General features: G+C 35.5%; 3 protein-coding genes across 4 annotated transcripts; all 3 read left to right on the forward strand.

Annotated features, from left to right (window-relative positions):
• LOC104786210 (mitotic spindle checkpoint protein BUBR1-like) lies at positions 6390–8732 on the forward strand. 2 transcript variants are annotated; one of them, XM_010511564.2, is made up of 11 exons: positions 6390–6661; positions 6757–6816; positions 6913–7057; positions 7158–7315; positions 7404–7488; positions 7573–7642; positions 7727–7787; positions 7886–8060; positions 8140–8222; positions 8298–8384; positions 8474–8732. In XM_010511564.2, the coding sequence occupies exons 1-11, from the start codon at positions 6462–6464 to the stop codon at positions 8535–8537; spliced, it is 1188 nt and encodes a 395-aa protein (XP_010509866.1). In that variant the 5' UTR covers positions 6390–6461; the 3' UTR covers positions 8538–8732. The 2 variants fall into 2 exon arrangements, with proteins under 2 accessions (XP_010509866.1, XP_010509868.1); XM_010511566.2 differs by having other exon boundaries at positions 7576–7642.
• On the forward strand, positions 11380–13237 carry LOC104786211 (trihelix transcription factor ASR3-like). The gene is made up of 3 exons (XM_010511567.1): positions 11380–12138; positions 12236–12280; positions 12737–13237. The coding sequence occupies exons 1-3, from the start codon at positions 11547–11549 to the stop codon at positions 13048–13050; spliced, it is 951 nt and encodes a 316-aa protein (XP_010509869.1). The 5' UTR covers positions 11380–11546; the 3' UTR covers positions 13051–13237.
• On the forward strand, positions 13990–20040 carry LOC104786212 (RNA polymerase II C-terminal domain phosphatase-like 3). The gene is made up of 13 exons (XM_010511568.2): positions 13990–14960; positions 15103–15238; positions 15314–15369; positions 15463–15523; positions 15638–16295; positions 16776–17422; positions 17503–18129; positions 18205–18351; positions 18430–18698; positions 18776–18887; positions 18974–19231; positions 19312–19358; positions 19440–20040. Exons 1-13 carry the CDS (start codon positions 14335–14337, stop codon positions 19501–19503), a joined length of 3708 nt encoding a protein of 1235 aa, XP_010509870.1. The 5' UTR covers positions 13990–14334; the 3' UTR covers positions 19504–20040.

Here is a 20136-nt window from a genome sequence, read left to right on the forward strand (position 1 = left end):
TTTTATTAATGATAATAAACGCCTTAGCTTAAAACATTTATCACCCACTCAGGTGAATGAAATGCAAGCCAAGTTGTCTAAGAATACCAGCACTAAAATGAACTTTTTAATTAATTATAGTAATATTAGGAAGTCTCTTAGTGATTCTGCTTGTCATGTACTACTCATGGTGTTTAAAGATATTTAAAGTATAGGGACCAAAGAGAACTACTTGTTGGACGGAGTCAAGCCTAGGCGTCTTCCCGGGGGAACAACCATGCGTATTACCACTTATCCAAGAGCTTAGGGTGGACAAAGAGGAGATCAAAGCCATTGAAGGATGGTCGACCCCTACCAGCATCGCACCAGTCTGAAGCTTCCATAATCTAGTGAGTGTCTTTCTTTGGTTTGTTAAGGCTTTTAGCACCATAGCTACACCTTTCACCACCATTATCCAGAAGGGTGTTGAGTTCGTCAAGAAGCTTCATGCCAAGATCAACGACAACGCCTACCACATCAAATTACCTGGAGAGTTCCAAAAATCTACTTCATTCAACGTTATTGACTTAGCCCCTTTTGATGTAGGTGATGGGCAAGTTTTGTGGACTAAACCTTTACAAGGGGAGGGGATGATTTAACCCAGATGACCGACCCAGATCTGAGACTAATGGATTAGGCCAAACTCCAAGACTAGTACCAGGAGCCAAGACACGAAGCAACAACACAACCAGGACCCTCTGGAATAAGTGTAATCTGCTGGCCCCCAGGATTGTCCGAGAGAATGAGCTGCATGATCAAAGAATTGTCCGAGAGCGTGAGCTTCATGATCAAGAACAATGTCCAAGGAATCCACCAATAGCGTCTGAAGCCACCCAGACGGTCTTCACCATTACCCAATGGTGAAGACACCAAAGTCATTAGAAGGAGTCGTACTCTTTTTCCTACTTCGGGTTTTTTTCCAATGGGTTTACCGAAGGGGTTTTAATGAGGCAACAAGCTCTAATGCATCACCACGTCCTTCCCAATGATGAGGCAATCCTATCCTTTTTTTTCCTTTCTTTTGAGCTATCTAGTGATTGTTAGCTTTGCTTTATCTAAAGGCCATGTGTGTGCTTTAGCTTTGACCACATGTTAGGGTTATGTGTCTCCCTTTATGTAAGCTAGCCTATAGCTATTTTTTTTATGATTTTTATAATTATTAAATTAATATTTGTACCCGGTAAAAATAGTTTCTGGATCCGCTATTGCTACTGTGCTAGAATTTGTACACAACTTGACAAAGTTATAATTAAATATAGCGTCTGAATTATGGTTTACATGATTCGTTTAATTACTCAAGTAAAAGTCTAAAACTAAATCATAAGAGTATCAATATAATGAAACATTTTGTAGCCAGCAATGAATCAAAGCGATTTGAGATTGTAGCGCACCAATCTAAATGTTTTGCCTTTACCATCACTAGATTCTTAGTTTGAAAGTTTGAATATATGAGCTAGTGACACATATTTTAGCTTTAGAAAAAAATAAGATTATATATAATCAAATTTCTAAATGGCTAAAATGTAGGTTTTCAAATGTAAAAATGATTTGAAACTATAAGTAAAAAAATAAAAATAATCTCACAAATTAAGATGTAATTTTGGATTAAAAGATAATGTTTAGACATTATTTTGAAATGCATAAGATTTCAACTAAAAAAATTAAAATAAATATTTCATTTAAAATAAGCCTACAATGCGGTGTTTGGAAATCCCTATTTACATAATTGTCCATTGTGATATATAATGATCAGCCTTTACATAATACAAGATTAGAGTGTCTCACCATGGCATACCGTCAGGTTATTTTGGTGGCCAATTACGTAAAATTGAGGCACCCAAACACCGCATTGTAGGAACCTTATGTTCTTCGTTTATACATCCTTAGTTAGACACTTTATCCTACTGTCACACACGCTCCTACTTATTATTCTTTTAGATTTATGGGTATAGTAGGAAATCAATCATAGATTTGCTAAATGCTTGATAAGATTGAAAGGCAGACTTGTAATCTGGCTCAATATTTCAAATGAAAGTAACAATAGTTCTATTGTAAACGATTTAGTTCAAATGTAAAACGAAAAATTAGACAAAAGAACAAAGAAAAAATTATAACTATTTCTATTTTATAAAGTAAACTATTTTCTCTACATCATTGAGCTTTTCCCACAAAATCGAAAAATAAGAAAACTGAAAGATCATCACATCAAGGATTCACCTGAAATTTGTAACAGAGTAAGAGACGTTTGACTCTTCTCTTTTAGAGAAAACAGAAATGAGAAATAAACTCTAATTAACTGGAACTTGTTATTTACATCAACTACAACACTGAGGTATATAGAAAACAAACAAACACTACTACATCATAATGAGTTGTATCTCTTTGTACTTGTGATTCTTGGATGAACGACACAAACCAAAACATCACGACTTAAAAGCGTTTCGACTCTGGAAACTCAATTACGACCAACAATAAAACTCAAATCGGAGAACCATGAAATTGAAAGCGACAAATTACTTGGGAGACTAAAGAACACTTGGAATATTGTAACTGACGGTGGTATCTCTACAAAATCAAAGGGTAAATCACAACTACGATAGCCAGAGCAATGAAGCAATCACTGGACTGATAAATGCAAAATGAAAATTTTTAAAAGAAGAAAATAGGGTTTGTTAATTAGGAAGCTCTATATATGAGAGAACGAAGAAGTGTGATGCTTGAACGAAGCAGTTCACAATATATGAGACAGCAAAGGAATGTGATGGTTGAACGAAGCAGTGTGAACGTGTGGACGTAATCCTTGGCTGTGAAAAGATGAGAAGAAAAAACTATTTTCAACCTTAAGATCAATTTTCTTTTTATCTAAAGTGGTAGATTTAGCAGACCCTTAAAAATAGGTTTGCTAACTTTAGAGCAAAAACACTTGTTTCTCATGTATTCAATTTTATTTTTGTAACTAATATTTATTGAAATATACTAATATTCTCATGATCTTAGGTTCGGTGTGGACTCTTTTGTATAAAATTAACTAGATTCGGACCCGCACGTACGTGCGGGGTTGATTTCAAAAACTATGTTTGCTTTATAATATATTACATATATATGAAGTTATGTTTGTAAATGTATTTTTTTTAGAAATGTTAGACACATTCAATATCCATATACTACCAATTTTGATTTGTTTTTAATTCGGTTTAGACAAAAGAGTGATCGGATTTGTTTCTGTTATCAACAAAGATAATCACATTAAAAAAAATAGTAAGAGAAATGTGGTATGTTATTTTGGGACAGTAAATATGTCACGCCCATTATATGTTAAGTTTTTATTTAACTATTTGATATTGTATATTTTAGTCCAACGAATAAGGAATATGTAAGAGATTCAAACATGCACGTACGTGCCTAGATACGGACCCGCACGTACGTGCGGTGTTGTTTTCATAAGTAATATTTGATTTCTTGTAACATATACATAGTTGTGCCAAGAGGAAAACTTTGTTTACTGAGTTCTGTTCAGAAAAGAGGAGAAAGGGATATATATTTCTTTGCTTACCCTAAATATTTATTAACTTTTTAAAAAACCTTAATTGTTGAAGTAATTGTTTTCTACTCACTTAATTAAGCCCATATCAAAGCCCAATATTTGTTTCGTATTTATCTATATTATTAACACATTATTTTAGCATAACCATTAAGTCTCATATAAACATAAGTTTATTAGGACTAAAGTCTAAATAATATATGCTCCTAATATTTTCTCCAAAATTTAATGCCCTAAGTGAATGTTTCTTTTTTCCTAACTATGGCATGGTTCTGAACATATAGTTATGTTGTTGTTAATAGAAATGGTTATGGAAACTTCTTAAATATAATTTTCATAAATATTGGGTATGAAATTATTGATATACAAAAAGTTTATTTCAAATAGTTTAATATGTGTGGATGGATGCACTTGCTCCTTAATACGATTACATGTTTTCCCATTTAAAAGTCTAAACACAATAAAATCAATCACAAGTAGTATAGTCTTCACGTCACAATTAAAGTCTCTTAATTGTACTACTCCCTGGTAAAATGGTTTTGTACTTGTTTCTTGTGTGATCCAACATTCTCCTTGGCTAAAACTCTTCATAAACACACCCTAATTATTAGCTAATTTAAATACCAAACAATAAATTTCTTAATGTGTTTAATTCCCAAGTCCAAAATATCAAACCAAAGTTTGCCATCCTCAAAAACAAATCTTCAAAAACAAAACACACAAATTAATGATACATTAAAAATAACCTTTACTACAATTAATTCAAACCATAATTGATGAAATTTTATTAAAGATTTTAAATTATACTATTATTCGTTATTTATTTTAATTAAATATAATATTTTTTATAAAAATAGATTTTAGACAAAATTAGAATTTAGTAGCTCTATTATTTAAGAACAATAAAATATTTTCATAACAATAATTTTCGGATATATATATTACCTATAATTTAAATATATTCTTTTTAATCAGTTTGAAATTAATATAAAAGAGCATATTCCTTTTATAGTTGTTTCATTAGTCATTTTATTATTATTAATTATTGTTTCATTTTCATAAAAAAATATGATTAAATTTTAAAACAAATTTGAAAATCTAACCTTTAAACAAAATGAAAAAGCAAGAATGATGTAGTCATGCTTCATACCATCTAGCTCGATTACTTGATTTGAGGATCCATGTTTTACCAACTGCTCTTCTTTCTCTTATCCATATCCTAATTAGTATTTAATAAGAACTCGATATTTATGATTTTTCAATCAAGGGTGTGTCATAAAAAAGAAAGATCAAACTTTAACATAATATAAAATCTACAAAGTCAATAAACTAAGTAAATTTAAAGAATAAATAGATCAAAGTACCATTGGTTTGAAAAAACAGTGACACACAAGGTGGAGAAACAATCATTTCCATGCTCTATTCGAACGCTGAAATCAAGAATATAAAACTCAAATTAGATCTTCAATTAGCAAAAAGAACAAAAAAATTATGTGCTATTAAAATTGAAAAACGAAAAAATATATTCTAGGCTTAAACAAAAAATTTCGTTATACATAGAAAAATGGTATAGAAAAAGTTCAGTATCTGTCTATGATTTTTCATTTATTATTAAAATATTGTTTGCCAAATATATTGCTTAAATTTCGTAATTGTTCGTTGATAGTTTCCACAAAATTCGCCATCATATCGCCTATATTTTGTTTGAATATTTGTTTCATAACTCAAAATAACTAATTACTTCAATTATCTTCAATTAATTCACACCATAATCGATGAAATTTTATTATAGATTTTAATTTATACTATTAATCGTTATTTATTTTAATTAAATATAATAATTTTGTAAAAATAGATTTTAGACAAAATTTAAATTTAGTAGCTCTGTTATTTAAGAACATTAAAAACTTTCATAAGTTTTAAAATAATAATTTTTGGATATATATATATATATATTTCCTATAATTTAAATATTTTCTTCTTATTAATCAGTTTGAAATCAATATAAAAGAGCATACTCCTTTTTTAGTTGTTACATTATTTATTTTCTTATTATTAATTATTGTTTTATTTTCATAAAAAATATTGTTAAGTTTTTAAAGAAATTTGAAAATCTAATGTTATCTATTTCCATTTCTGATAATTCTATATTTACTTTCTTTAATTAACCACGTCATTTATAATATCAAATTAGGTTTGACCAATTCAATTCCTTATATAATAAATTGTTGTTTCCAGAAATATATCTAAATATCTTATCAAGTTAAATATGTTTACATATATATAATTCTGAATTTAAGTGTCCGATTTTTATGGTAATAAATTTAATTTTCATAAATGTTAGGTAATTTTTATTATTAGACTGTGATCTGTTTGGAAACCGATTTAGAACCCATCTTAATTGCACCCGATTTTTTAGGATTATATCTTTTAATTTCGGTTCAGCTAATACTACTAATATCAATCTGTTTGGCTCCTAATAAATATCAATCTGTTTGGATACATGATTTATATATATTCTTATTTTGTTTTCAGTGGCATTTCATGTAATAATTTCTTAATCTATGTCTACTTATTAAAAATGCTTCCCTTTTAATAGTATAGATTTATCGTTTGGAAATAATTTAAGATTCGGTTAAATAAATTTCGGTTCGGTTTGGTATTCATTGGCCAGCCACTTGTAACTGGTTTAGGAAAAAGTGGAAAACAACGGCCCCGCTATATATTAAAAAAATTCTGGCCCATTAAAGCTTAGGCCCAACAAAAGCGTCTACACGCTCCGACTGTGCGTGTATATCAATGAAACGAAGTTGTGAAGCTCTCTAATTGAGTAAAAACTAACGGCTATATTCCCCTTGAATTTTCAAAATCCTTCCCCCAAAGTCCAGCGAAGAAACAACCGATGGCCGCCGAAACTAGGGTTCAGATCTCAGATCCAGAAGCAGAGTTTCTCAATTCGAAGCAAGAGACTGGATACGAATGGGAGCTTTTCAAGGAGAACGTACGACCATTGAAGAGAGGACGCAATGTTGGTATTCTCAACCACGCTCTCAAATCTCAATCCGACCATCAATTGAAGAAAGATCTCATCGAGAAACGCAGGTACTTCTTTCAATTTCACATCTTTCTTTCTTGGGTTTTAGTTCAATCGATCGATTCTTGTTTTTAATCTTTGTGGATGTTTCGTTGGAAATTAGGAAGTTGATTGAGGCTATTGATGAGTACGACGGTGATGACCCTTTGTTTCCTTGGATCGAGTAAGTTGAAAAATCGCAACTTTTTTTGGTTTCTTGAATTTAATCTTTATGATGTACCAATTTGTAAACCTTGAGGCTTTGGGGTTTTTTGGAAAGGTGTATAAAATGGGTACAGGAGGCTTTTCCACCAGGAGGAGAATGCTCGGGTTTGTTAGTGATATATGAGCAATGTGTTCGTAAGTTTTGGCACTCGGAACGTTACAAGGATGATCTCCGTTATCTCAAAGTTTGGTTGGAATATGTAATGTTCTCTTCTTCTTTTTGTTTAACCCCTTTTCAAGACATGCTTTTTATATTTAGAGAGAGTACTCATTGATTTTTTTTTTGTTGTCGTTTTGTAGGCGGAGCATTGTGCTGATGCAGAAGTTATATACAAGTTTTTGGAGGTTAATGAAATTGGAAAGACACATGCTGTCTACTACATAGCTAATGCTTTGCATATGGAGTTTAAGAATAAGGTGAAAACTGCTAATGAGATCTTCAATCTCGGTATCTCTAGGTAATCTTTGTTTACGAATGTAAATCACAGTTTTATGTTTCTCTGCTCCAAGTTATTGGTCTTATTGAAAAGTGGAAACTTGTTGCAGAAATGCAAAGCCTGTGGAAAAGTTGAATGATGCGTACAAGAAATTCATGGTGAGAACGATGAGAAGGTCCAACACAGCTGAAGAAGTAAGAAGTTTTTGTCTGTTTGAAGTATATCTATTATGCATGTCCTAAGGTTTTCAACACCATTATTAATGTTATACCTACCAGCAGGAACCAAAGGAGAATAGTGACTTACCATCAAGAAGCTTTGGAACTTTATTGTCTAGGGGAGATAATAGTGAGTCACATTAACTTTTTTACTTTGTAAAATCACTTTAATGTTTTGAATAAGCTCTCTTACATGAGAATGTTTCTTCTGCAGATGCAAGGAGGCAGGTGTTAGGAAGTTCTAACATACAAGCCAAAAAACCAAAACCGACTCAGTAAGCAGTTTGATTGATTTTGTATTTCTTTGCGTTGTTCTTCATTATCCGCATTTGTTTCACTCAACTCACTATGGTAAACCCTTTGTCTTTTGCAGATCATCCAAGACACCGTTTGCTATCTACACAGATGCAGTTTCAGACACTACATCAGGGAATCAACCAGAATCAGACAAGTCAAAGCCAGAGTTTGGTAGTTGGCTCATGCTTGGAGGCCGAGCTGAGAGGAACAAAGAAAACAATTCTTTACCTAGAAAATGGGCATCATTCAAGGTTTTGCCCTTTACCATCCTTAACAAAAATATCTATCTCTGTAAATTGATCTCTTAACTGCGTTTATATAACCTCACAGGTACCTCAGAAACCCATAGTGAGAACTGCACCAGCCTCTGCTTCAACCTTTGAGGTTTTTGTCGATGAAGAAGAATGCACAGAGTAAGTATGACAATTTTTGAATGTTTTTTTTGGAATAAGGCATGTTTCCATCATTAACTTGATTATGAAATGCAGAGAGAGAGGAAACAAGAAGAAGACTGATGAAACTATCTCATCATCATCAAACGCTCTGCCCCTTAATGATGGCCTTGAGATAAAGAAGTAAGCAAAAAAAGCCTCTCTAGATTATTCACCAAACATATATTATATCATGACATAGTATCTGACATTGTTTTCTTTAAAAATTACAGAGAAACAGAGCTGCTTCGACAGAACCCTTTAAGACATTTCCCACCCAACAGCTTCCTACGATGATGATGATGATGATGATATTGGACATTCATCTCCACACGATCTTCTGGTTTGAGATTTGAGCTTTTGTCTATAAAGCTCCTTGTATTTGCCTATTTGTATTCTCTGATGTACTGAGATTTGTGTACTATGATAAGCCTTGCATGTGTTTGAAATCTATTGTTCTTTAATTGATTCCAATTCAGCTAGTTTACTAAACTGTTACTGGTTCGTATCCGTTGGAGGATATTTGGGAAAGCCACATATTGTTCCAGACGTATATTCGATTTCCAATTGAATATGCAAACATGTAGACAGTAGACCAGTTCATTGTACTTTGTATGTTATGGACGTAGACCTAGGTTCGTCTTGAGCATATTGGTACATATCTTGACTACTTTGAAATAAGAATTCAACGAAACTAAAAGTATTTATAAATTGAGACTGAACAAGTTTGTTGTATAAATTGGTGTTAGAGTCTATTACATACTCCACAAAAGCACATCTTAATAACGATCATGTCATCCTGAAAGAGTTACTTTTCTCCTAAAGTTATTAGTTAAAAAAAAAGAAAAAGACTTTATACAGTATCAGTTTCCACTAAACTCACATAAATGATTACTTTATGTTTATCCCTATACGATTTGTTTTAAATTAAGGAAGCATTAGGATAATAACCTAAATGTGGGCAAGCTCATTGGTTAATATGGCATGTGACTTTTTGCCAATAAATTTGTTGGTGTCTATCTAATTGTCTATCTAGGCAACTAGCGTACCTATGTTTTACAAAAGAGTTTCACTGTAATGGATGCGTAAGGGTACAAACTACAAACTACAAACTACAAAAGATAATTTTATTGGGCACTCCTTCCAGAGAAATAAAAATAAATTAAAAGTGGCTTTAAGCGGGTGGGAGGGGGCATAAACATAATCAAGCATTAATAGACATTTAATTTAATGATTAAAAACGAATGATGCGATTTTCTGGAGATAGACTTTGAGTGGTAAACGAAGGATTATGAAACAAAAAAAAAACCTTGGGAATTTGATTTTGTGTTAGTGGTAGGGGCATCATTTCATTTCATTATCTCTACCCTTTAGGGGTTTTAAGGGTTCCCTATAGTGCAATACTTTTCATTAAGAGCTACGTACTAAACATAATCTATCTGACTTGGTCAAGTTTTTTATCAACCAAAAAAAAAAAAAATCACTCTATGCGTAAGATAAATTTTAAGCTGTGGTTAATAGTAGTACTTAAAATCATACTTCAAAAAGGTCATGTCTCTTCACTTTTTATTTTGTCGGCTCTAGTTTTACTTATCAAAGAACATTATGGTTTCAAATTGTTTTGGAGGATTTATAAATGTTTACGCTCAACGGCGGACCTATGTGTATCAAAGGCAGGTCAGCTGACCTCCCCAAATTTTAAAATTTTCCTTAAGATCATGAGTTTTGTGTATTTGTATCCAGCCAATTTTGTTTAGTAACATAATATTTTAGTAATTTGACCTCCCTTAATTTTATCGTGACATCAAAAATCCATTAGTCCATAAGGAAAGAAAAAGATTTTATATTCCTTTTAAATTAGAAACAAAGTTGGCCTAATCTTTTAATCTTAGTATTAAATTATTAACCGCTGAATTGAATTAAGAAGAAGAGATCATCACTTATATGTGACTTTTTAGTTTTTATTTTCACGCAGAGTAAGTCCGTAACTGTGACTCTTCAAAGTCGAGAAAGTTTATATTTTGGTGAAAAACTATACTTTGTTTTAAGAATTATATTAATGAGATTTTATTAAAGTTATGATAATACTTAGAATTGTATTACAGTTTATGATTTTTAAAAGATGAACAATTTGTAATTATAAATTTGAAATCATTTTCTTGCATAATCATGTGTAAAATTTTGGTTAAACACTTTTGGATGTTGTAGGATGTTTTATATTTTGTATTAAGAAAAATAAAATTTGTTTATGTTTTTTTGACCTGGATAAAGAAAATTTCTGGGTTTCGTCTCCATTTTTGCTTTTGATGTATTTCTTTTACTTCAAAACAAACATTGCCTTATAGTTTTAAAGCTTTAGAGTGTTTCTCTCTCGTTGTTATAATCACACAAACGTTATACTTCTCTAGTGATATCTCTCTTGCAAATTTCTACAGCATTTGCTACACGCACGTGAATTTCCTAAAACCAGAGAGAACCAAAATGGTTTAAACCAGATACTTTAAAATTGTCATTATCATAAGCTGACAAAAATGTAGAAAACCCCAAAAAAAGAAATGGAGGAGGAAGAATTGACCAAAACGCCATATCAAGGATGATGGAGTAAAAGCAATTTATGGTAGTAGTAGTTGGACACAAAAATAAACCAATAGAAATCCCCAAAGGGCGCGTTTAATGCCATAATCTACGCCCCCTCCAGTCCAGGCCTCCACAAATTAAGCTTCTTCTCCCTAAGAACAATACGAGATTTTGAAACCAAATTATATGTGCATTATCTATGTTATGTTACATTAAAAAAAATATATGTTGCTTTTTTTTGTTTTAAGAGTGAATCTAAGCCTTAGAAAATGAAGTGATGATAGTGATGTGTCAAATACAAAAAAAAAATCAACACTGCAGCAGCCATATGAAAAGCAAGTAACCCCTAATTGGACTTCTAGGAATTAAAGATTACGGTCTACTTTGATTTTTTTTATGCCCTTAAGAATTCAACTTACATCTACATGAACCCTAAGACTGTGTTAAGGGACGAAATTAAATAAAACGATTTTAAGGGTCAATTTATCTACAGTTCTTAAGTTAATAAATTCCAAAAAAATAATATGATTAAAATCCATAAGAAGTCATTATCTATCAAATTAAATCATTTCTTCCTCTTTTTCATTTTGTGCTCTCTCTCTCTCTCTATCCCCGGCGCTAAGGCCGTAACGGTATGTTCTCACTATAACGCCGTTAAGTCTAAACCCGTTTCAACCAGAAACGGAGAAAACAAAAAAAAAAAAAGGGGAAAGGGAATATTCCGTTTGAATGGCTCTGGAACAACAGTTAGGATTAGGAGTGAGCGCCGTTGACGGCGGCGGTGGAGAGAACAGTAGTGCGCCGTCAAATGACGGTGGAGATGACGGCGTTAAAACGGCGAGGCTTCCTCGTTGGACGAGGCAAGAGATTCTTGTGCTGATTCAGGGGAAGAGAGTGGCGGAGAACAGAGTCCGGCGAGGGAGAGCGGCGGGTATGGCTCTAGGGTCGGGTCAACTGGAGCCTAAATGGGCTTCCGTGTCTTCTTACTGCAGACGCCACGGGGTTAACCGTGGACCGGTTCAGTGCCGTAAAAGATGGAGCAATCTGGCGGGAGATTATAAGAAGATTAAAGAATGGGAGTCTCAGGTTAAAGAAGAGACGGAGTCGTATTGGGTTATGAGGAATGATGTTCGTAGGGAGAAGAAGCTTCCTGGTTTTTTCGATAAGGAGGTTTATGATATTGTTGATGGTGGTGTCATTCCTCCTCCGGCGGTTCCGACGCTTTCTCTTGGGTTGGCTCCGGCGTCGGAGGAAGGGTTGTTGTCTGATTTTGATCGGCTGGATAAGTTGAATTCGACTCCTGTGCCCAAATCAGTTCCTGGTAAGTTCAGATCAAAGTTTTTGTCTTTTTGTTTTAGGGTCATCAGATCATCACCATGAGTCCAATGCTAATGAAAGTTCAAATTGTTTGTATGAAGATGTTGTAGACAAGGAGAAGCAAGCAGCTTGTGGAGCAGATCAAGGTTTGTTTTTTTTTTTTTGTTATTCTCATTAGATCGTTCGTGCTAGGATTCGAACCAGTCAACCAGTGACATGGAATGTCCGATCCTGCCACATTGGTATATGCTTTTGGACTTGGTACAATTACTTCGGAAGTTCTTAACGAAAAAAATGTGTCACTAAGTGTAGAGTACCTTGCAAAGAACACTATGGTTTGATTTGGAGGATTTATACATGTTCACCTTTGTGTGTGTTACATCTTTATTTTTGCTTTGATCTATAGTCTTAGAGCTCTGGAGTTTCTCTTGACTAAGTAGTTATGTGGAATATGTTGCCATCTAAGTAAGATGGTTTCGTACTACCAAATGCATCACTAATTGTATTAAAAAGCTAGTTTAAAATATATAGTTTTTGGTGTATGATATTTGCGTTTTTTTTTATCTTTTTTATCACCTAAGAGTTGATTTTTGAATTTGAAGGTAGAGTGAAAGAGAAGCATCCCGGAGGAGCAAATGTGGAAGGTGCATCGACATCACAAGAAGAGAGAAAGCGTAAACGAACATCTACAGGTGAAAGAGAAGAAAAAGAAGAAGAAGAAGGTGAAACGAAGAAGATGCAGAATCAATTGATAGAGATACTAGAAAGAAATGGGCAGTTGTTGGCGGCACAGCTTGAGGTTCAGAATTTAAACTTGAAACTAGACAGAGAGCAAAGAAAAGATCACGGTGATAGCTTAGTCGCTGTTCTCAACAAGCTCGCAGATGCTGTGACGAAAATTGCAGATAAGTTGTAGATACATAGTAAAAGTTTAGTTGTATATCGCGCTTCTACGTTACTTCTCATTCTTCTTCTTCTTCTTCTTCTTTTTCCATTTACCACCATTTGTGGTGATTGAATATCGATGCCACCACAAGAGAGGCTCTTATACACATCTTATATAAACATTGAGATTTATACGGTTTTTTAGGACATCAGTTGTATTTGTTTTGCCCTTTGGACTGATTCGGACACATCTTGATGGGTTGATGATTTGTTGTTCCATTCAAACATAAAACATGAACTTTGCGGACAATCTCTGCTTATTATCTTATTTTGTTTTTTGTAAAAGAAACTAAAACATGTTAAAAAATTTTGCTATGATAAAACAATTCTTATTACACATTTTTTTCTTTCTGTCAAACAGCTTCAGGGTTCGGACTTCAGAGTTGATTGTATTGTATCGTAATTTTTGTTGTTCTCTTTTAACCTTTTCCCATCTTTTTTTGCTATATATAATTTTCGGATACTTTTGTCAAAAAAATAACTAAGAAAAATTATAATGATTAAGTTAGATATAATAAAAAAAAGACAAGTAACAGTTACATAAAAGCCGCAGACGTGTTTTGACCGAAGGAATAAGTGTACGTGAGTTCTGAGTAGTACTAAGTTAGTACGTACGAACCTCTGCTTCCTTATTAGATAGAGTGGTAAGTTAACTGACCAACTTTTTCGAGTCAAAGACTTGGGGATTGGGATCATCATCGGACACTTAACTGATAACTGGTAAAAAGAGAAATATATCACAAGAGATATATGTCTATTTTGGTCATTTAACATACCCTCATCTGCCGCAACTCATACGTCGCTCTGACATAATTTACCTCATTCGGATCGCTGACGTGTACGGTCCAGATTAAACTCTATTAGATTCTCTTATGTATTTTCTCTCTTTCGTCTATTTCTTTCATTTTGCTTCCAAGTTTCGAAGAAAAAATATAACAATCTCTCAAAATTGGATTTTGGAGAAGAAGAACTCTTTGTTTCTCGAAGGTTGGATCTCGGATCGAGAATATTTTGAAACTGGGAAAAAGCTTTGCGAAAAAGAAAAAGTTAAATTGATAACCTTTTCCTTAAACTTGGATCTCTGTTTTTTTTGTTTGAATCGTTAAATTTGGAGAAGAACCCTAATTTTTTCCGATTTGGAGATCTGTTCTCTAAACCGGGACTAAAAAAAAGAGGGGGCGATTTTTTGAATTCAGATTCTTGTTTTCTGGATTGGGTATCGATTCGTTTTAATCAAAAGTGGTGAGAGATTTACATGCTTGCGGCTCGATCTGGTTGTTCTAGAACCCTAATTCGAATGGGCAACGATGAAAATTTGATGGTATTGGGTGATGTAGAGGAAGGTGAGATTCCGGATTCGGTTAACACTTCGATTGAAGTTAAGCTGAATACTACTGTAACCGATATTGGCGGAGGAGACGTCGATGGAGCAAGAGTTGTTGGTAGTGGTGGTGGTGGTTCTAGTGGCAAACCTAGGGTTTGGACAATGAAGGATTTGCTTCATCAGTATCCTGGTTATTGTGGATATGTGAATTCGGGTTTATCTAATCTTGCTTGGGCTAATGCTGTCAAGAACAAACCTCTCAATGAAGGTTTGGGAATGGATTATGAACCAAGAGAGAGTGATAAGATTGTTGTGATTGAAGATAGTGATGATGAGAAAGAAGAGGGAGAGTTGGAGGAAGGTGAGATTGATTTGGTGGAGGAGTCTGCTTCTGATGAGAATTTGGTTGCAAGAGTTGAGGAGGTAACTGATTCTGTCGTGTTGAAAACTGTTAGTGAAGTTGATGATGATCGTATTCAGAAGGAGAGAGATTTGGAGAACAAAGTGAAACTCATCCGTGGGGTGTTGGAGAGTACTTCGTTGGTAGAAGCACAGACGTAAGTCTATCCAGAGAATGGAGAGATCTCATGGGGTCTTAATTATTTCATGATGATGATGATGATGAAAAATTTAAAACATCTCTTTGAGTTGATGACTGTTGTTTGATTTTCTTTGTCCATGTTTTTGGTTTCCTTTCAGAGCATTTGAAGGAGTTTGTTCGAGGCTTTTGGGGGCTTTGGAGTCTTTGCGAGAGCTTGTTTCTGATAATGATGATTTTCCGAAGAGGGATACTTTAGTTCAACTGTCATTTGCTTCTCTTCAAACCATAAACTCTGTATGGCTACTCTTTTACTTAATGCTATGTTACTTTCGGATTCCATGTAACTAATCTCTTATCTTCTTATATCAGGTGTTTTGCTCGCTGGATAATATTTCCAAGGAGCTTAATAAGGAGACTATGTCAAGGTTGTTTTTAAGCTTGTTTTCTTGCGCCAACCTTTGATTAAACATGCTGGAGTTCTCAGAATGCTCACACTATTTTTGGTTTTTCTTGTGCAGATTGCTAACTCTTGTAAATGACCATTTTTCCCGGTTTCTCTCATCCAACCAGAAAAATGAGGTGTGTGCCTTTCGCTCGCCTGTTGAATTAACAGAAGTCAAAATCTTTTCCACTATTCCAAACCTTGGGAAGAGTGCCTTCTCTCTTACATAAATACATGTCTTGGTTTTGCAGATAGAGGCCATGAATCAGAATTTAAGTCGTTCTGCTATTGCACTTTATGCTGGAACCAGCGGGGGTGAGGAGAATGTTACTCGAATGACTCAGACAAGTAATGGTGATTCGTTTCTTGCCAAAAAGCTGTCTTCAGAAGGTGCCCATCGAGGAGCTTCCTACGTAAGGAGTAGGTTTCCTATGCTACCTCTGCTAGACCTTCATAAGGATCATGATGCAGACAGCCTTCCATCTCCCACAAGGGAAACAACACCAAGTTTACCAGTAAATTTTCGCCATACAATGGTTAGACCAGGTTTTCCCGTTAGTAGAGAGAGCAAAGCGACTGAAGGTGCCAAAGTCTATCCATATGAGAGTGATGCCCTTAAAGCAGTTTCTACCTACCAGAAAAAATTTGGTCTTAATTCAGTATTTAAGACAGATGACCTTCCAAGCCCAACACCATCAGGAGAACCTAATGATGGCAATGGAGACATTGGTGGAGAGGTTTCTAGTTCTGTTGTTAGGAGCTCCAATCCGGGGACCCTCCTAATTTATGGGCAAGACGTTCCTCTACCCTCCAATTTCAGTTCTAGAAGCATGCCTGTTGCAAATGCTGTATCTAGCACTGTTCCACCGCATCATCTGTCAATTCATGCTATTTCTGCGCCAACTACTGGTGCTACGCAAACAGTAGNCAGCCTTCCATCTCCCACAAGGGAAACAACACCAAGTTTACCAGTAAATTTTCGCCATACAATGGTTAGACCAGGTTTTCCCGTTAGTAGAGAGAGCAAAGCGACTGAAGGTGCCAAAGTCTATCCATATGAGAGTGATGCCCTTAAAGCAGTTTCTACCTACCAGAAAAAATTTGGTCTTAATTCAGTATTTAAGACAGATGACCTTCCAAGCCCAACACCATCAGGAGAACCTAATGATGGCAATGGAGACATTGGTGGAGAGGTTTCTAGTTCTGTTGTTAGGAGCTCCAATCCGGGGACCCTCCTAATTTATGGGCAAGACGTTCCTCTACCCTCCAATTTCAGTTCTAGAAGCATGCCTGTTGCAAATGCTGTATCTAGCACTGTTCCACCGCATCATCTGTCAATTCATGCTATTTCTGCGCCAACTACTGGTGCTACGCAAACAGTAGTTGCAGTTGATCAAACAGTGAAACCTTCTGCAAAGAGTCGAGATCCAAGACTACGGCTTGCGAAACCTGATGTTGCCAATGTAACTGTTAATTCGTACTCGTCCGGTGATGCTAGAAATCTTTCAAAAGTAGAACTTTCTGCGGACTTGGTGAACCCAAGAAAGCAAAAAGCCGCTGATGAACTTTTTATTGATGGGCCTGCATGGAAAAGACAAAAGAGTGATATGGATGCACCAAAAGCAGCTGGAACTGGTGGCTGGCTAGAGGATACAGAATCATCAGAACTTCCAAAAGTGGACACCAAGCCCAGGCCAATTGAGAACGGTGTAACATCTATGACAACAAGTGTTATGCCCACTAGTGCTGTTTCTGTGAGCCAAAAAGTACCAACAGCTTCAATTGACGCTGCATCATTGCAATCTCTTTTGAAGGATATTGCAGTAAATCCTACAATGCTACTGAATCTCCTTAAAATGGGAGAAAGGCAAAAGGTACCTGAAAAAGCTGTTCAGAAGCCCATGGATCCAAGAAGAGCAGCTCAACTTCCTGGCTCTTCTGTATCTACACCGTTTAGTATACCCGCATCAAATGCTTTAGCTGCTAATTCTTCAAAGCCAGGAGTGCTTCAGGATTCTTCCCAAAATGCCCCCTCAGTGAGTATCCTTTATATAGACGGACTTGTAGAACCTTTTCTTTCAATTTTTCTCCAACTAAATCATTTGTTATCCTTCAGGACGAATCTGGAAGCATACGCATGAAACCTCGTGATCCTCGCCGAATCCTGCATGGAAGTACTCTTCAAAGAACGGACTCATTGGTGGAAAAGCAGTCCAAAGTTAATGAGTCCTCTACAATGGGAGCCTTGACTATTAAGGGTAAGACAGAAGACTTAGAAACACCTTCCCAGCTTGTGCCACGGCAAAATATTAGCCAGAATGGTACCGGCAGAATGAAAATTTCGGGTGGAAAGACACCAGATTTTTCAACACAATTCACCAAAAACCTGAAAAATATTGCTGATATGGTTGTTGTATCACAACAAGTTGGCAATCCCCCAGCAACCACGCATTCAGTAGAGCTTAAGACGGAAAGAGATGTTAAACATAATCCTTCAAATCCCAACGGCCAGGAAGAGAGCGTGTCAGTTTCACCCACATCAGTAACTGCTGCAGCTGGTCCCACTCGTTCGATGAACAGTTGGGGAGATGTGGAACACCTGTTTGAAGGGTATGATGACATGGAGAGAGTAGCTATTCAAAGAGAGAGAGTTCGGAGGTTAGAGGAACAGAATAAAATGTTTGCATCTCAAAAGCTCTCTCTTGTCTTGGATATAGACCACACCCTTCTCAATTCAGCTAAGGTTAGTTTATCTCCCCTTCTAGTTTGATTAATTTTCTTATATTCTTTCTAAAGTTGTTATTTTTGTCGTTTTCAGTTTAATGAAGTTGAATCCCGCCATGAGGAGATATTAAGAAAGAAGGAAGAACAAGATCGTGAGAAAACACATAGACATCTCTATCGCTTCCCCCATATGGGAATGTGGACGAAACTGAGACCAGGGATTTGGAATTTTTTGGAGAAGGTGACACAGTTAATACTATTTGCTTGCTGTTTAAATCTGTGTGCAAGACTTTAATGTAACTTTTCTTGTGAATTTCAGGCTAGCAAGCTGTACGAGTTACATCTTTACACAATGGGCAACAAATTGTATGCTACAGAGATGGCCAAACTGCTTGATCCCAAAGGGGTTCTCTTTAATGGACGAGTCATATCGAAAGGAGATGATGGAGATCCCATTGATGGAGACGAACGAGTACCTAAGAGCAAAGATTTAGAAGGAGTTATGGGTATGGAATCGTCTGTGGTGATCATAGACGACTCTGTCCGAGTATGGCCTCATAACAAAGTGAATTTAATAGCTGTTGAAAGGTATCATCTTTCGCACTATGGCTAACATGAGACTGTATAATATTTGTAGGCTGATGTTAATTATATTTTTGTGGCAGATATCTTTATTTTCCTTGTAGTAGACGACAATTTGGGCTTCTGGGTCCCTCTCTTCTTGAGTTAGATCGTGATGAGGTACCTGAAGAGGGCACATTGGCATCTTCATTAGCGGTCTGCACTTTATCTATACACCTTGTTATGTTATTTTCTACTAGTCGTTTTGGATGTCAGCATCATGACATGGTTTCACTGTACAGGTCATTGAGAAAATACATAAAAGTTTCTTCTCGAACACTTCACTAGACGAAGTAGATGTGAGAAATATTTTAGCTTCCGAGCAACGAAAGATATTGGCTGGTTGTCGAATTGTATTTAGTCGGATAATCCCAGTGGGTGAAGCCAAACCGCATTTGCATCCCTTGTGGCAAACAGCTGAGCAGTTTGGTGCTGTCTGCACAACACAGGTGGATGAACATGTCACTCATGTTGTCACCAATTCTCTTGGTACCGACAAGGTAAGGAAGTCCGCAAAATTTAACTGTTGGGCCGAACAAGAAACATCATTGGGATATTCTGAATGTCTTTGTTTGAGCAGGTAAATTGGGCACTAAGCAGAGGTAGATTTGTTGTTCATCCTGGCTGGTAAGGCCCTTTTGGTCTCCTTTTAAAGATACAGTCACTGGTCTCTTCCTGTTTGTAATAGTTTTCATCGTCTGAGTGCAGGGTGGAAGCATCAGCTTTTCTGTACCAGAGAGCAAATGAGAACTTATTTGCCATCAACCCGTAAACCAAACCCGTTATCCGCCCTCTTAATTTTTCCCACCATCAGGTGGAATTTGAGACTTGAGAAGGCCTGAAAACTCAAGAGGTCATATCGGGTTGATTAGACTAGTTCCCGGGGGTACATAGTCATTATTTCTCCCTAAAAAGAGGCAAATTCATTAACATGCCAAAGGTATTGGGGATTATAACAAATGAGCTCCACATTGTTTCAATGGTCGAGAACCGATCTACTAACTTAGGGAGGACGAAGGAAACTGGTCCATGTCTGGGTGTAAAAATAACACCAGAGAGATTCAGCAGTAGAACGTGATGTGTCAGGGTTCATGTGCCAAAGGAAAGGATCATGCTCAATTTTGGTTCTCGTCTGTTGATTCATGATCGGTTGGCTGGCTAAGATAAATGTTTGTTGTGATATATCTATGTATCTTGTCAGAAGCAATTCTGATGCGGTACCAAGGCAAGAGACAAGATAACAAAGCTTTGATTGAAATGTTCATATGCCTTACTAAAGTCCCCAGAATTAAATGTGGTGGAGAAAGCAGATTCATTAAGTAAGACAAAGAGAGACCAAAAACTGTTACTTGACCTCTAAGTTATAGATGTTAATATGAAGGAAATCAAAGAATATAAAAGATGA

The sequence above is a fragment of the Camelina sativa genome, chromosome 5, assembly GCF_000633955.1.
Source record: "Camelina sativa cultivar DH55 chromosome 5, Cs, whole genome shotgun sequence".
In the NCBI taxonomy this organism is placed as follows: domain Eukaryota; kingdom Viridiplantae; phylum Streptophyta; class Magnoliopsida; order Brassicales; family Brassicaceae; genus Camelina; species Camelina sativa.

Excerpts from the sequence above, each read along its gene's own strand:
- LOC104786210 (XM_010511564.2), top strand. The coding sequence starts at position 6,462 with ATGGCCGCCGAAACTAGGGTTCAGATCTCAGATCCAGAAGCAGAGTTT. Across the intron at positions 7,058-7,157 it reads TCAAAGTTTGGTTGGAATAT|GCGGAGCATTGTGCTGATGC; the intron begins GTAATGTTCTCT and ends GTCGTTTTGTAG. Across the intron at positions 7,489-7,572 it reads GGTCCAACACAGCTGAAGAA|CAGGAACCAAAGGAGAATAG; the intron begins GTAAGAAGTTTT and ends TATACCTACCAG.
- LOC104786212 (XM_010511568.2), top strand. The coding sequence starts at position 14,335 with ATGCTTGCGGCTCGATCTGGTTGTTCTAGAACCCTAATTCGAATGGGC. Across the intron at positions 18,130-18,204 it reads CCCTTCTCAATTCAGCTAAG|TTTAATGAAGTTGAATCCCG; the intron begins GTTAGTTTATCT and ends TGTCGTTTTCAG. Across the intron at positions 18,352-18,429 it reads TTTGGAATTTTTTGGAGAAG|GCTAGCAAGCTGTACGAGTT; the intron begins GTGACACAGTTA and ends TGTGAATTTCAG.
- LOC104786211 (XM_010511567.1), top strand. The coding sequence starts at position 11,547 with ATGGCTCTGGAACAACAGTTAGGATTAGGAGTGAGCGCCGTTGACGGC. Across the intron at positions 12,139-12,235 it reads TGTGCCCAAATCAGTTCCTG|ATGTTGTAGACAAGGAGAAG; the intron begins GTAAGTTCAGAT and ends GTTTGTATGAAG. Across the intron at positions 12,281-12,736 it reads AGCTTGTGGAGCAGATCAAG|GTAGAGTGAAAGAGAAGCAT; the intron begins GTTTGTTTTTTT and ends TTGAATTTGAAG.